The sequence below is a fragment of the Diadema antillarum genome, unplaced genomic scaffold (genome assembly GCF_040938485.1).
Source record: "Diadema antillarum isolate AM-2024a unplaced genomic scaffold, OU_Dant_1.0 seq00000162_RagTag, whole genome shotgun sequence".
In the NCBI taxonomy this organism is placed as follows: domain Eukaryota; kingdom Metazoa; phylum Echinodermata; class Echinoidea; order Diadematoida; family Diadematidae; genus Diadema; species Diadema antillarum.
Genome location: NW_027271233.1, coordinates 1,196,130 through 1,212,905, shown reverse-complemented (window position 1 = coordinate 1,212,905; position 16,776 = coordinate 1,196,130). Strand labels below are relative to the sequence as shown.

The following is a 16,776-nucleotide window of genomic DNA, read 5'->3' as shown; positions in this document are numbered from 1 at the left end:
AAATGAGCTGCATGCTTGGCGGAGGTCTGCGCTCTCAGAGTGCTTCTCTAGTTCATTTATTTATTCATTTATGTATTTATTTGTTTGTTTGTTAAGTTATTTATTTGTTCATTCATTCATTCATTCATTCATTTATTCATTTATTTATGTATTTCTTTATTTATACTTTATGGTCCTGCTGCTGTAGTATGTCAGTACAGAATTAGTGTCTGAACAGTCTCTCTCATAGTATTAAAGTACAGTCTCAAGGGAGAAATTATTAACCTGTCATGGAGTGGGCACTTAGTAAGATATTCTCAGCATAAATTACATTCATCTAAAATTCATTATACTGTATCTGTACTGACTCAGAAAAAAGGGCAAGAAATTTACCAAACTGAGAGAAACATACATATTTGTAAACTCTACTCGAGCCAATGTACGTAGGCGGCATATTGCACAGAAAGCTCATCAGCAGAGGAAGTGCATGCACATACAGAGCAACAATAAAAACAATCCTGTGAGAACGCACACTTTTCAATCTAGAGTCACTTTTAATATTTCGGCATTTCTCTGTCAGATGTATGTAGAATACAATGTACTTCATATCAAATCAGTACATGGTACAACATTTAGGCCCCTGTACGTCATTCATTTCTGCATCCATCAGTTGGTTAATAGCACTTGCTATTTTTTTTAGGTCACATCATAAAGAAGTACTAACACAATACTGGCCTAATGGCAAATGCAGAGACAGCAAAATCTTGCTGTACTGTAAGTACAATACCGTAATAATTCATCTAACACAAGATGACTGTTTAAAAGCTAAGGTGTAACTGGAATTTTGTGATAACCATGTTTGATATAATGGGAGTGCACTGTAACATTAGAGTTTGTGAGCCGAGCAGTGTACGCTCTAATCATGCCTTGCGCCCAATCAACGTTTCCATTGTTTTGTGGCACATGTAATTGGCCGTGTAAAGGGGATACATGTACCGCTTGACTGCTTTCAACCTGTCCATTCCCTGTCGACTTGCGAAAAGAATCTCGTTTGGGGGGCATTGATAGCTCTCGGAGAATTGAGGAACGGGATAATGCTCCTCGCTAGCGATGAATGGATGAAATGTTGCTTATGGACCATGATGATTCAGCATGCCACTTTGTTTTTGTTGTTTTTAATCCATGCTCAATCACAAATTTCCTCTCCCAGAGGAAAAACAACAACAACTACAACAAAAAAGACCAATGCTGGAAAGGTCTTAAAGCCCATCTGATCTTCATAGTAGATTTGTCATGAGGCAACAATTCCCTGCCCAGAATGTCGCGACAATTCATGGAGTGCTAGAAACACGATAACACCACCCTAATTATCACCCTCATCACAAGCATACAAATTGCTTTAGTTTACAGGCAGTGACACACTGTCAATTGATGCAATGTCCATACAGTGCTATTTGATGATGTCATCAACTAAATTAATATACAGTGTAGTGGGACCTTGCTATCAAAAAAAAGGTCAGATATCACAAAATCATTGTTTGAACAAATTTGTATGAACCTGCCTCTAAAATGAGATCCTGCCAAGTGAGGTTAAAAACTGGCCAATGGCATTATAATACATTTTGAGATGATGCACTATGGACAGGGGATGACTGAGATAATGTGATCACAAAACTTAATTACATGTATACTCCTGTTGAACTAGAATATGATAAACTTTGCCACTAATCATTAAAAAAATCTGAATGCAGAAACCTTGACATGCATAGAATCAATCAGTGATTTTGAGGAAACGTCTTCTACTACCGTAATGGTAAGTAATGCTACTAGCAAGATTTATGCATACATCCATTTACCTGAGTTGAACTTGCATATCAAACATGATTTGTTTTAAAAAGCATCATACTTCTTTATTCACTTTCAATATCAAATTATTGCAAGGACATGATCTGAACACAGACTACTTTCAAAGTGTTCACATACTTGTACATATTGTACTAGAGTAGGAGTGGTTCAATGACATACATAAAAAATTAATATCAGCTCTTGGAAAATTTCACTTACATGCTGAAGTGGAAAAAGCAATCTACAAATCATTTCATCATTGATATCCATAAACATACTTCACTCTATCCCACTTCATCTCAGTCATGTTGTGCCTAATCACAGATGTCTTGCATCCGTTCATAAAAGACTTGTGCATAGGTGCACAGTGCACTGGTGTCTATGTAAACAAGATGAAAGTAATATTATGCCTGTTGATAAACAAGGAAAAAGGAAACTTAAAATGTATCTATACAATTGCAGCTGCCGTCATACAGGCAAAAATTCTTGCAGTTCAACTTCTCAAAGTTTGGCCAGTCTGAACGGGAACTTCCCAAAAACTTCTCCGAAACTTTGTCTTGAGACTTCCCACTAAAACTAGAAAAATTTCCCAAGCACCTTTATCTTGCCCATGCGCACCACATACCTAACCTTAAATTCAGAAATGAGTAAAACCTTGGGAAGCTTGGCCACCAGTGTGAATGGATAAACGGACTTCGCAAAGTGTTCCTCAAAAGTTTAACCTCTTGAAGTTTTGGCCGTTAGACCATGGTTAGTATCTCTCACTGAGATCAATTTCTTTTGTCTCACATTTTGCATAATTTGACTTCATGCACTTCTATACAACTGCATCTTTTTGCTTCATTTGGTCCACAGGGAATACAACAACTTTATACAAATCTGTGGAAAAGACAGAATGCTGGCTTTAAAGAAAAAAAAAATGTTAAAGACACAAATCTAAAATCTTCACGATCAGGCTTTATCTTACTATTCAATTGGAAATGAAACTAAAATACTAACAAACAAGCAAAAATGTTGAGCAGTTCCAAAAGTATATCCCCTGTATGACAACTTCATTACCTTGGGTAGATTTCAAATTTCAGGCTTGCATGATTACACAATAAATCAAACTCATAATCAGCACATCAACAATGAGAACATGGGAATATGAGATGTATTAAACTGCTGTTTGGTACAGAAACTAGCACCATACATGGAACAGCTCCCACACACTAAGACCTGCACACAAAGTTCACTTAAGTGAACACTATGTCAGTTAAACAGCCATCCCTCCAGCACTCCCAACAACTGAAAACAACACCAAACGTGACAGTTTCCTTTGACATTTTACAATGTACACCTGTACATTGAAAACTACCAGGCATGAATAGTATCTTCAACATTAATCATAATACACATAAATGTATGTGTAACCCGTCACAACACAAGGATCCAAAAGTCGGGGAGGACGATCTTCTGAAAATGACATGACATTATTCCCTTCCTCTTCCGCTTCAATTTCACACATGACACGACTCATAGAACTACAAAACTGTACTCAGTTGCAGAGATATCAATGATTTTATGAGACCATATCGAGTGGTCTAGGAATTCCGCTTCTCAAGAAAACCGCCTTTTCTTTTCAATGCAATCATGATCAAGGGGAGGTATGACAGCTTTCATTTCTTGACAACAGAAGGTGTACTTATGGCAACCTCTGCGATGTTCATTCAAGCTTAGAGCCAGCAGTCTACACACGACCAATCAGTAACCAGGCTGCCACGCACTGACCAATAACATCACTCCCTCGTTGCTAGGGGTGGAGTCCATCTGCCATGCTAAATCCAAATCTTCAGACACAATTATGTTCCGTTGAAAGTCGGAAAATCACGGCCCAGAAAAAAACATTGATTTCTTGCCTTTCCTTTGCTCTTTCTGCTTTAAAATTTTGGCAAATGAGAGATGAAACATTAGACAACAACATTATGCAAAAAACAGAAATTCAATGTTTTTGACCGATTTTGATGATCTGACTTGACACTTGATTTTCTGAGCTCAGCCGTCAGCAACTTTCGGATCCTTTGTTGTGCCAGGTTACAAATATTTGGTCACATAATTGGTTACATAATTGGTCACACAGAACATCAACAGTCATGGATAAAAAATATGAAGACAGATGTCCAAAACAAGAGTCTAAATTACCCTCACGTCCCTAGCATTTAGACTGTTACCAACAGCTACATGTATTTAAAAGGTACAGCTGTACAATGTCACAGGAATGATTTTCATGATTAATATGAAAGACTTGTGTTACAAATGGACGTCAGACTTCTTGGCAAACTTCAATATAACAATCAGCATAAAATACCATTCGCTTCATTCGCTTATGATGACATATCAATTCAATTTTAGCAAGGGCGAGGGGGAAAAAAGTGTTTAATCTATACTCGAGACTCCTAGCTGCAGGAACATGTATAAATTCTTTATCCAACGCAAGATTTATAAACAAAAATATAGTGCAGCAATAACTATTAAGACGAAAAATTCAATGCGATATCACACTACCAACACTTACAAAACATTGACATTTCAACATACAATGTACAATATGTACTGCCTGAAGGTGACATTCGCATAGTGCTTTGATATCGCAGAGAAAAAAGAATATTCAAAAAATAGGAAATATCAACAGGAATTTCTTTCATGGTCAGATAGAAGGTCATACAGTATGTCACATTGACTGTTCCCGATGGGTTTGTGCTGGATCTGTTCATACACAAATCATAAAACATTTCAGCAATAGTTTTGTATCCTGCATGCATATACACAGGACTAATAATCCATTACATTCAAATGTGAGCACATGTATCATGAACAAGAAGATAAAATCATGGTACATGGGCATAAATATCAAATTTGTGTTGTAATCTGATTCTATACAAAAAAATATGAAAGCACTGTCTTCATTGTGACAGCGACATAAAGATAATTGGCGAAATATAGAAAATATTCTGTAATATTCTATATTATTTACATACATGACAGTCAGTAAAAGGCATGATTCAAGGGGCACAGTCTCTGCCCCGTCAGAGCTGGGGTCAGTTACAGCACCCTCTGCTCTTTGGCGTCTCTATCGACGGTTGTCTGTCTCGGTCCAACTGCAGAGTGTCTGGCCGCTTGGCCTCCAACGTCCCGTCGCTGGGCAGCAGGCTTGTGAAGATGTACTGGAAAACTTTGTCCACGTTCTCCCCGCTCTTGGAGCTGGTCTCGAAGAAGGGCTCCTTGATCTTCTTTTGGGGATCTCGTCGCTTGATGGCCTGGAAGCGGCTGGCGTTGAGTCGAAAGGCGAACTCCTTGGCCTCCTCTTGTGTCACCTCTCTGGAACAAAGTAAAGCGGAGACGGAGAGAGAAGAGTGCTAAGGCTTTACATAGCAATGAGAATGAAAGAGGTATCAGAAAAAAAAAATACCATCTCCTTTCTTTTACTGGAAGAACTCTTGAATGCAATCACTAGTTGATGACTACATCTATGAAACAAATAATTATAATCTTCTCATGTGGGAGTCAATGCTTCTGTATGCACAAATTTTACTGTTTGCAAATCCACATGCAGTCTGACCATGGCCTATTTTGAAAAAGGTGTTAGTATGAATGGTAATGGCAAACATAGGATGCCTCGGTTTATACTGTAATGTGGTAGACTCTTCCCATTCAATTTTTCCTTCTTCCTGTGAAAGCATGTAACCATATACATTGCCATACACAAACACACACACAAGAATTGTAATGTTTGCCATCATCATATGAAATTCATACTTTGCCCTCATGTGTGTACAATAATTAACTGTACAACAGAAAATTCTTACATGCATGAAACTTACACAAATTTTGTGAGGGGCCAAGATTCCTGACATTAAAATGTATGTGAAAGGCTTTTGTCTGCACAAGGCATTGAATGCCGATGGCAATTCGCAAATGTTTCATGTTGCCAAAAAAGGCTGTTGGCCCCAATTCGTGCAAATTTTATGGTCAAAATGTTTCTGGTTTTATAGTAGAGTATGCAGATGCCAACAAATCAAAATGAAAAATAAGATTTTACAAATATATTTGTATAACACTCTATGTCACGCAAACTACAAACATGCCATGAGAAGACAGTGCTGGATGCACAAGACAACCGGTACCTGGAACGTTCCGACAAGAGATCTTTCTTCATCCCCGTCATACACAGCAGGCAGTCTTCCTTGGCCGCCTCCAGGAGGGGGATGTAGCGCTCCTGCAGGAGCTCAAAGGAGTTCCTCGTCGTGATGTCGTATGCGATGATGGCGGCCGAAGCGTCGCGGCAGTAGAAGGAGCTCAGGCCGGAGAATCTCTCCTCTCCTGCCGTGTCCTGTGCGAGGGTTCGTAAACGGGCTGGTTAACTCTTTGTACTCAAATTTATGGACATTTTTCTGAGGAGGTCCTCGTTAATGAGCTATTTCGTTAACCTGTTCCTAATGTAACTTTGATAATGTGGATTCCAGTTTGCATGCACCAGTTGCTGCTATGGCAGGCAAATCCCAGCTATGCCTTTTTGTTCACCAGGAACAAAGCATGTTTAAACTGGTACGAATTTAGATTGTAACACATTTTCAAACCTGTCTGAACACATAAAAATTCACATCTTGGGCATGACCGCTTAAAATTGAGTCCCAGCCCCAACCTATAAAGGTACAGTATGTGCAAACATAAATAGTTGGCTGAAAGTACAACAGATGGCAATCATCAAAAAACAAAAAAAAACCTCTGAGAACAAGGCACGTGGGTTGTCGTTTGCAGAAATCCAAACGTCAATATTGTCCAGCAAAAAATTCTTTCCAAAATTAACACTCCCCATATTTCTTCTACATGTACTCACTGTTTCATATTTCTTCCTCTCTGTAGTTTCCTTTTCTAACTCAACTGTGGAAGTATCTGATAAAATTCTTAGAAGGTAGGTGATGATTTGTCCTTAAAATGCAATGAGTAGGTTTGAAAATTATCTAATTTTATCAAATTATCTAGAATCAATCTATTGTACATGTACATGAAATGAGTTGATATACTACTGTACATGCACTTTGGTTGTGATTTGTTGCAAAACTGTCCGCTAGCTTTATGAAAAGTAGAAGAATGAAAACTCAGCCTTGAAGCACAACTACACTGTACCTACACAATGGTGAAACAAGAAAACGATGAAATGTCTGTGAAAGTAAAACTTCTGATACGAAGATATGACTTACCCATAATGCAATGTTGTATTTTCCCCACTGTTTCAGAAAGAAGCATGCACCAACTGTTTGCTGTTGAAAGAAAAAACAAAGTGTAAATTGAATGCATGTATGTGAGCAGAGACTGCAAGGCAAAGAAAAAGGAGATGGATGCAGAAATGTTTGGACACTTGCTATAACATTTCTACTTAGCTTTCGTAGTGCTCACATTACTTGCAAGCATACCAGTAGTAGGTCATAAAATATCCTATTCTTACACCATTCCCCAAGCTTTTCCACACTGAATCAAAGACATTAAATTTGTCTGTCAATTGTCAAAAATGTAGGAATTTATTGGACTTGAACACATTAATCACATTTAAAGCTTTATCCTATTAACTAGTTCCACATTTAGCAACATGGTTAATATACAATAGCATATGTTGAGTAATGAACATGACAGCTTCTGTAATGTGAAGAAATGAAGATATACATGTCATTGTAATTATGTTACAATGTAGTTCTAATGTCCTCCTAACTATAAATATAACTATAAAGCATATATATGTGACAGTATTTTTCTCTGTCTGAAGGCATTTTTTTTACTTCAATTTCCAGTCAGTTCTACAATTCTCTATTGTAATTTAAACAGTCTTCGATGGTGCAGCCAGACGAAATGAGAATGACAGTAAATGTGCATTCTCACATACATGTACGATGTGATTTGAAAAATGCTCTAAATGCCCAGTTGTGGTCCACAGGGTTGTTATTCCATGCAGTGAGCCTGAACATGCAAATCTCTGAAGTATGTAACTTACGCCGGGATTTTCTGTAAATGTGCCGTCCATGTAGCGTCTGATGAAACTTGTCTTCCCAACGCAGGCATCTCCTACTATGACAATCTTTATGTCTCTGGAGGTGCAATATGGTGGAAGAAACAGAATTTGAGATCAGTTGGACAACTACTCCACTCAATGTCATATTCTGTACATGCAATCGAGGTCTTGAAAGGTACATGAATTCGGTGATTAAAAACTCTCTAGTACAATGTCAGGGCCTTACATGTAAAAACATTATGGTATTTCACCTGCCAGCCATACAGTCAGAAGTCAATGATGTGACAGAATGCATCAGTGTATTGAACAAACTTTAAAAATACTGTATTCAAATGCTTTAACCCTATCTAAACCAGGCTGGGCTTTTGGGTGTTCTGTGTGTGTGTGTGTGTGTGTGTAGGGGGGGGGGGAGGTGATTCAAACCCCCCCCCCCCCCCACCCCCCCCCCGAGATCTCGGCCGTCGATCGCGAAAAATATCAAGGGAGGGTGATTCAACTCCCCAGCCTTTTTAGGATTTTTTTTTAAAAATCTAATTTAAGATGGACGTCAGGTCCTTATATCATGAAGTTATAATGAAAATAAAGCTTATTTTTGTCTGTACAAACTGGCTACGGTAAATTGTGATACATGTACTGTATATGAAAAACTTAACATTTCAGTTGTTCTACTTTCTAGCTTTGAACATGTATAGAACCGAAACAAGCATACACTGTATCTATGTTGTATGAGCAAAGCAAACCCTATGAAGCATTGTGAAGAACAAGCCTTTTAAAACCTGTTGAAAAAAAAAAAGCTGCATTGTTTTATCTCTGTAAGTTTTAATGGCCCTGTATTTTTTCTTTTCTCAGAGAGAGATGCATTCTCTTCTCCATTTTTTTCTCTCCTTTTTTTTTTCTCTCTCTCTCTCTCTGTCTTTTGGGAGATACTACAATACTCTGTGCCATTGCAGATGTTTTTAAAATCTATGATCAAAGGGAATGGTATATATGGATGCAGATGGAAAGAAACTGAGATGGCATCACACAAAAGTGCCAAAAAATTATCCTATCATACAATCAACATAGTACAATGTAACATCAGATGAACAGCGACAAATCGTAATTCATTCATCAAATTGCAAAGAAAAAATACGTACAAAAAATGTTACAAACTGAAGATGATGATGGCTCTTCTGTGTCAAAAAAAAAAAAAAACAGTTATAGATCTAGTTTTCTGTGAAGAATGGGCTTCCCATGAAAACAAGAATTGCACATGCTCAGACAAACTAAAAGATTAAACTTCATGCTGCTATTTTTTTTTTACCATAACCAAGACTCAAGTTATACAGGGACTAACAGAGCAACATCGCGCACTCCCCCTTTCCTCCTCGTTTGGTTCCAGATGGAATGTTGAGGAGTATTTTGAAGAAGAAGGAGAAGAAGAAGAAGAAGAAGAAGAAGAAAGAGAAGAAGAAGACATACGAAGCATAAATGCTGACCTGATAACTTCTGATATTGGCTCATTGAGAGTTGACAAGTGCAGCAGAATTGTTCACGGAATAAGACATCTAGACCTAACCTTAGGAGGCTGAGGCTATAGGCCCTTAGGCCTTGATCTACAGTTGTAGGCTATTTATTACTACAGTACTATTATGCATTTCCACATGTTCCATGCCTTTTTTCTTTGTCAGGTTTCCTTTTTGTTGTTGTCGTTGTTATTGCACTACAGTCTACAAATCTCATTTGATTCAACATTTGACCAGCATATGACCAGGGACGTCTTTCGTATCACTCAGGCCTGAACATTTTAAAAAAACATTTTAAAAAAAGGAAAAAAAAAGTGAAGCCAAAGAGTTGGGGGGGGGGGGGGGAACTTAAGTTAGAATATAAATTTGCCACACGTTTTAGATGTAAACATTAAGTTTGCCAATCTTACAACATTTGAGTAATGTCATGACTAATGTTACACTCAGACTAAGAGGCTATCCTGGGTTTACTTTTAGGGGGCTAGAATTTGATATTTCATTTTCAGGCTTCTAACTTCAGCACAGCCCCTTCCCTAACCCTTTCGAACCCTATTACCTTTCGAACCCTATTAAACTCTAACCCTAACCCTAGATAAAACCTAGAAACCTCAACCATATCATAAAATGGTTCGCTAAAGGCGGGCCACCTAAATCTAATACACCTGTAATACTTTGACTCATTGCATTTAATTATATAACTTTTTTTTTCTTTTTTTTTAATATTCATTTAATTTCATTTATCTTTTTAGCGGAGGTAGACTCTAAATTTTATGGCTGTGCTGGATTTCAGATTGACCCAAAATTGGTCTGTATCTGGTAGTTGGTAATATTATCACTGATATCATTACTGAGTGATAATAGGCTCTGCATGCCACGGAGACTGCATCTACAGTAGCTTCACAGAATTCCCTTCAGGAGAGCTGATAAAGTTACATTAAAAACAAATAATATAATAATAAAACTCCTCCGGACAGATGGTTTTTTTTTTTTCTGTGTTCAACTCGCACAAGTTCAGAAGCCTGCAATAATTTAGCCCCTAACAAAGCCCTTTCGTAACTCGTTAGAAACTAACAGTTGCTATTAAACACTAGTATAGAAAACACTCACTCTCGTCTCTGGCTCTGCTGTCTGTGCGTGCTGTGCAAACTGAAGGTGCGATGTGAATCACTTACGCAGATCGAGAGATGTGGGACTAAGCAAATTTATGAAGTCACAGATTGTTTACATCGCCCACAGGCGAATAAAATCTACCCTGCGTCTCACACTTACGCTTTTTTCTTGTCAGTCGACGCTGCCATCTTGCTCCAGTGAATTAGAAAAATGCCAATTATCCGTAAGTCATGCTGAAGGAAACTGTTGGTGTCAAAATATCGCTTTTTGTAGCGGGTTGCCTGTAGCTGCGCCGTGCTACATGTTACGGTACGGACGTGGGTGATGATGCTCCCTGCAATAATACACTACATGTATCTTCATTTTGCAGTACAGCCACAGTAGTACCACAATGACCGTCACTCTGATCCGATTGGAGTGATCTGAACAGTGACTTCACTGCGCTCACGTGTAAACCGGTAGTTGATCGATTTGGAAGCCTGTGAATGATGTAGACGAAGATGGGTCTCGATCATGGTTTCGATATAGGCCTGACGTCACATCCGAAAATAGAGGAAATCACATTGTATCAAGCCTCCTTCCCAATCTTTCCGCACAAAGGAAGAAGAAGAAAAAAAAAAAATTCCCATTCGTGAAGTACGGCCTTGCATCTCCTTGCGCTAAGAGTTTGTCGAAAAAAGAAAAAAAAAATCGACACCATTGACAATTCAATCCCTTTTAGCAAATTTGAACATTGCGGGTGTTCATGGAACAGCTTCTTAAAAATTAGGCCTCCCTGGAAAATCAGTCGAAATTTGATGTGGTAATGAATGGTGGCAAATCAGAGTTTGATGAGTGTCAAATGTGGCGTTCCACAATTTCGGACCATTTGCCTCTTATTAGCTTAAGTCCATAGTTGTAGATAACAAAAACACAATCAACAATCGACATGATAATCTTTCGTAACAATGGTAATCATGGTAATAATGATAATCACCATTGATATTATAGTAATCATTAATTGATGGTTATAGTAATGACAATATCATTAAATGTGTATCATTAGAATTAACTTTGCTCATCCAAATTACTGTACTATATTTATGTTACTATAATAGTAACAATGATTTTATCCATAACGAATTCAGAGCAAGTTGTAACCCACCAGCTTAAAGTAGAATTAATCCCCCCGATGTGATGCCCTTCGGCCACTTAGAACTGGCAGAATAATGTACATCTTTTTGAGAAAGTCACAGTAAATTTTGATTTGTCGTCATCTAGGCACCTTATGGTAGGGATAGCAGTCTTGAATTGAGTTTGAATGAATTTGAATGAATGAATGAATTTATTATCCAATGCAATAATTACAATCATTGTACATGTTTATAGTCGTGTCAGTTACATAAAAAAGCGAGGATAATAGGAACCAGAAAATAGCATGAATGCTAGTCAAGTCTGGCCCCTTACAATTTATGCAGTTATAAAATATAATTATTACTTAGTTTATTACCGTTCAGTAATGTCTTGTACATATAGGCCTAATAATTATCCGGTAGTTTCATTTTTGTTGATAAAGTATTTTTTTCAACTTCCATATCGAGACTAAAGTAACAGACAAATAACATTTTAGCATTGTTTTGAAATCCTTATGAATAACATGCTATACAGCCCCGATGTACACGACATTTGCAGTGGCATGCAGTTATATAGAGACTTAACATGTATAATCTTATGATTATGTAATTCATTGCAATTATAATACCCCAATGCTCTGCATGCAGAAAGTAATTTTGATAACAACATATTGAATCATATTCCAATACCGGCAGCACAGCACCTCAAAAAGAAGAGAACTCACCAAAAATACAGGCAAACAGACAAATAAACAATTAATGCCACCTTTCCGGTTGCTTCTGCATTATATAGTTCCCGAAAATGGTGTATAATCCTGTAAATTCTTACGATATTAAGTTTTTGTCAATCTTATTCGTTCTATTGGAGTTGTCACCGTCCATACTGGGTCACGCTTGAGACAATAAACTGACTGATTTTTTTTTCTTCGAAATCAGTCAACTGATGACTGGTTTTTGTTATTTATAACTTCTGGGAACAGCTAAATGGCAATTTTGAGAAGCATGGGCGTGTATACTATATACAGCCCATTTGGATTATTACCAGTGACTGAATCTTACACACGAAGCAGTATATTAATTTCTTTTTAATGCTCTTCAAGGCCAGTCAATATGATATTAAAGCCAATGATTCTTCTCCTGATGCAAAATTCTAATGGTATACTATACGTCGTCGATCAAACCGATAGATAGGGGGTGTTTCAAAGATGATGATCAGTTCTTGAGAAGAATTATTGAAATTCTGATAAGACATAGCACATCAGAACGTGTTCAAGTGGTTCTTAAAGTCTTTCTTAGCCTAAGAACAGCTGTGAAAAACATCCCAGGGGTCATAATGATCTAAAATATAATTATGAGCCCGTCATATTTTTTATGTATGTGTGTATGATTATATATTTATTATATATGAGATTATATATATAATATATATATATCATATATAACACGAAGAATCAAGAAATAAACTAGTAATGCATTATTTTACCAATAGAGAATGAGTTTATTGTCCTCATATAATATATGGGGAGGGGTCGGCGGTGTAAAATTGTTAGAAACAAATTCTTTCCAAGAATCCGAAAGAAAAAAAAAACATAAGGAAAAACAGAGACAAAGAACGAGAGGAGTCGTACGACTTGAAATATTAATACAGAGCAAAACAAAAAACAAACAAACAAAACAATGAAAGTGTTCGTGCCTTGGGTTTTGGACAGTGTCATGATTGTGTACAACGATATAGGGTTTGTCTGTTCTATGGGCACTATTCTCACAACATATATTAATAGGCACACAATGGAATATTGCGATTATACTGGGGCTTGGGCGTTCCATCTACGTATAAGTGGTATACTATACAATATAAAACAAGTATTTGCCAATATGAAACGACCATGAGGTATATTACATTGCACTTGCATCATTCAAGATCAGTTATCGTTATTTATTTGGGATTTTTTTTTTTTTTTTTGTACACTGGATTTTTTTTTTCTTTTTTACGGTACGGGGTGGAATGAATACCCATTCGCCACAATGATATTTTTAGTTTGTATGTAAAATAATCCACCTGGTGTACACGCTTAATTCAAAATTGTACTGTTTCTTTTCTTTTATGTTCAAATACTCCCTGATGTGTTCCTTAAGTTGGTTGGAGAGGCCCAAGGATCACGGTGATTTTGATTGCTTTTATCCAACCTGGCTCCTTAGGGAAGCTCAACAGGGAAAGCCTGAAACTTTGTTTTCTTGTGTTTTGTTTGTTTATTTTCTTTCTCTGTTATCACTTGTATTGTTTTGCAAATGCCGAATAAACAATAATAATAATAATAATAATAATAATAATAATAATAATAATAATAATAATAATGATAATAACAATATACATGTTATAGGCATTTTGTTATCCTTATAGTGATGAGCACTTTTCGGTAGAATTTTTTTTCACTCTTTTCCGTCGCTTGGTTATACAGCTTATCCATCATAATTATTGGAAAGTAATATGCGCTGTTTCTCTTATTACTTACTATATTCATTCGTACATAATATTTTGTATTATACTTTGTGATTGCATATACTATGAATACACACAAGTTGTTATACGCTATAATCCTTCAATGAATGTATACTTTGCATTTTGTATGCTATGTATTACCTTTCGTTTGATTGAAATAAGTGATTGAATTAAAGTAAGATTGAATTGAATGGTGTTGCACAATGAATTTAATGAATTTAATGACTTGCCATGCTACCAGTGTTTCTCATAATTGTTGTGTTGGGTTAAAAAATGATGAAGCTATGTAGAGAATTGTGCTCGAAAAATTATTATATAGCACTGATTACATTTCAACAAAGTAAACATATATACGTGCACGAATGGCAGGATTTACCAGGATCTATTATTCAGACGCATGTATTAACATAGACGACAATACCTATAGTGCTAGTATACAATAAATGGGTTGTAACTACAATGTAATTCATTGTCATAGAGATATTTCCTATTATGCATAATTGTAATAGAGATGAATGATTTTTCAAATATTTGAGTGCTTCCTCATATTTTCAATGCTTTCAACATCGTTTTACAACTTAATGAGCAAAGTTTATTTATCTTTATTGAGACACCATGGTGTCGAGTAGTGCATGACGTCGATACGGGTGTAGTCCCCAGCAAGTATAAGTATGGTGGAGTTATTTGAACGTTTACGCTCCGTCGCACCTTTTCAGCGCTCGACTTTGTCCGCTGTTATAGAATATCGTGGGTGTGTTAACGAAAAAGTATTTTCTCAAGCGATAACCAGAGGCGTATTTCACAAAAGAAATATGGAAATGCATGTTCAAGCGCGTTATTCCACTTGTGGGTCTCAGTCAGGTCTGTGCAATAAGAATACGATCGGGTATACCGGTTCCTATGGTCTTGCAAAACTCTTGATTCTTACCCTTTCGTTCTGTGTTTTGTCCTCGCCTGGCACTCTTTGCTGTTGTCTGCGAATAAGATTGAAAGCAACCAGTTAAGTCGTGATATTAATCTTCTGTCATAGGATTGCTCAGTCTTGGCTACCGAACCCACTGAGTAAGAGATCCAGGATAGAAGTTCATTCCCGTCATCATGTAGAAACAAAGAGATTTTGTTTGTGTCGTTTGTGAACAAAAGACATGGGATTTATTGTCTGAATGGTGCACAGGTTGAGACCATTGTTATATTGGTCTGCATACTCTACCACCAAGAAGGTCCTTTTCACCGTTTGGAATATCGTTTAGTTGGGACAAACACTCGGGTATTTGCTGCTTCAAGATGAGTCGGAAATCTTTGACTTCTATTCAAGAGGTAAGTGATGCGTCTTTGAATGTGTATTTATAGGCCTACTGCAACACGAGGTATTATACTGATGATGATGATGATGATGATGATGATGATGATGATGGCAATGTCACTTTCCTATATGGGCTATATTGCATACACCAACAACCTTCAGTTTAAAATGTTGTATCCTCAAACATCACTGCTTCGTTCAACTGAGCCCGAAAAGCATGATCCTAATATATCTTTATGTAGAAATATGGTAGCGAAAGTCTCTACGTGATTTAAGCGTCCGTGTCCACAAGCTCGATAGATTCAGAAAGTTGATTTCTCCTCTGAATCATCGTTGACTTGAGCTTGCTAACTGATCATCATCTGTCTTCTAATGTTAAACGATCAGTCATGTTTGTTGGCAATCACACTTGTTGAAATTATCTATTCTTCCACACTACAGTATTGTTATATGTAGGCAGGTTTGACATGAGTTGACAAAATATATCATGGCGTCGATTAATATTGCGCTCCGTGAATGCATATTATGTCGCATACAGAAAAACAAAAGACTTGAGCACATGGGCCGTCACTATATAGATAATACACTTGAGAGGCATAATTGAGCTATAGGATCATACCAATAATGATCCCTTCTGCAAATCGTATCTTCCATTGTATATGAGTAGTTTGACAGAAAAATGGGCTAAGCGCCATCTTTTATAACATTATACACTTTAAGTAAATCCACGATCAGATAGAGCAAAGTAGGACCATTCCAATGAAGCCTCACCTGTAGAATAACAAGGAACATTCTTACAGTATGATTAGAAACTTCCCATGTCTTTTTTTTCTGTTGTTTTCTTTTTAGCAGCTGCAATCGCAAAATATCTCCATGTAAGAAGAATGGAGTTAAAGGAAACCAAAACCCAAAGAGCAATGTGGATTGGGTGAAAGCAGCAACATTAGCAGAACACATCAGTGAAAGTTTGAGGCAAATCGGACAATCAATGCAAAAGATATTTTTTACATTTTAGTGCTGTAATGGCTGGATAAGAAGACTACTAGAATTCATGACGTCATGTGTGGACAACAATAATAGAAATTACACGAAAAATCATTTTTCGTAAAAATTACACATTCCATCAACTTGATACTGACATAGTATCCATGTTAAGGGTAGTGATACCCCCTGCCTTCTGAAAGCGGTTAGTGAAATGCTCTTTCATTATGCGAGAAAAGTGAAAGCATGTTGAAATCTTTTTACGATTTTCTATTGTCCACACAATGATGTCATAAACTCAAGTAGTCTCCTTATCCAGTGGTTCCAACATCAAAACTTTTAAAATTCATAACATTTGCATCGATTGTCCGATATTCCTCAAACATCCACTGATGTGC

The 16,776-nt window shown here is 36.9% G+C and overlaps 1 protein-coding gene across 1 annotated transcript; it reads right to left on the bottom strand.

The window, feature by feature from the left end:
- Positions 1–4,901: 4,901 nt before the first annotated feature.
- Positions 4,902–10,785, bottom strand: LOC139728042 (ras-related protein Rab-20-like). The gene is made up of 5 exons (XM_071639008.1): positions 10,642–10,785; positions 7,850–7,943; positions 7,065–7,124; positions 5,988–6,193; positions 4,902–5,181 (listed from the first exon to the last, which is right to left on the bottom strand). The coding sequence occupies exons 1-5, from the start codon at positions 10,668–10,670 to the stop codon at positions 4,902–4,904; spliced, it is 669 nt and encodes a 222-aa protein (XP_071495109.1). The 5' UTR covers positions 10,671–10,785.
- Between the last annotated feature and the right edge of the window lie 5,991 nt (positions 10,786–16,776).

Bases quoted from the DNA above. Each gene is read 5' to 3' on its own strand.
- LOC139728042 (XM_071639008.1), bottom strand. From the start codon at position 10,670: ATGGCAGCGTCGACTGACAAGAAAAAAGC. The intron at 6,194-7,064 runs GTAAGTCATATC...ACCCTCGCACAG, and splicing joins AATACAACATTGCATTATGG to GACACGGCAGGAGAGGAGAG. The intron at 5,182-5,987 runs GTACCGGTTGTC...ACTTTGTTCCAG, and splicing joins CTCTTGTCGGAACGTTCCAG to AGAGGTGACACAAGAGGAGG.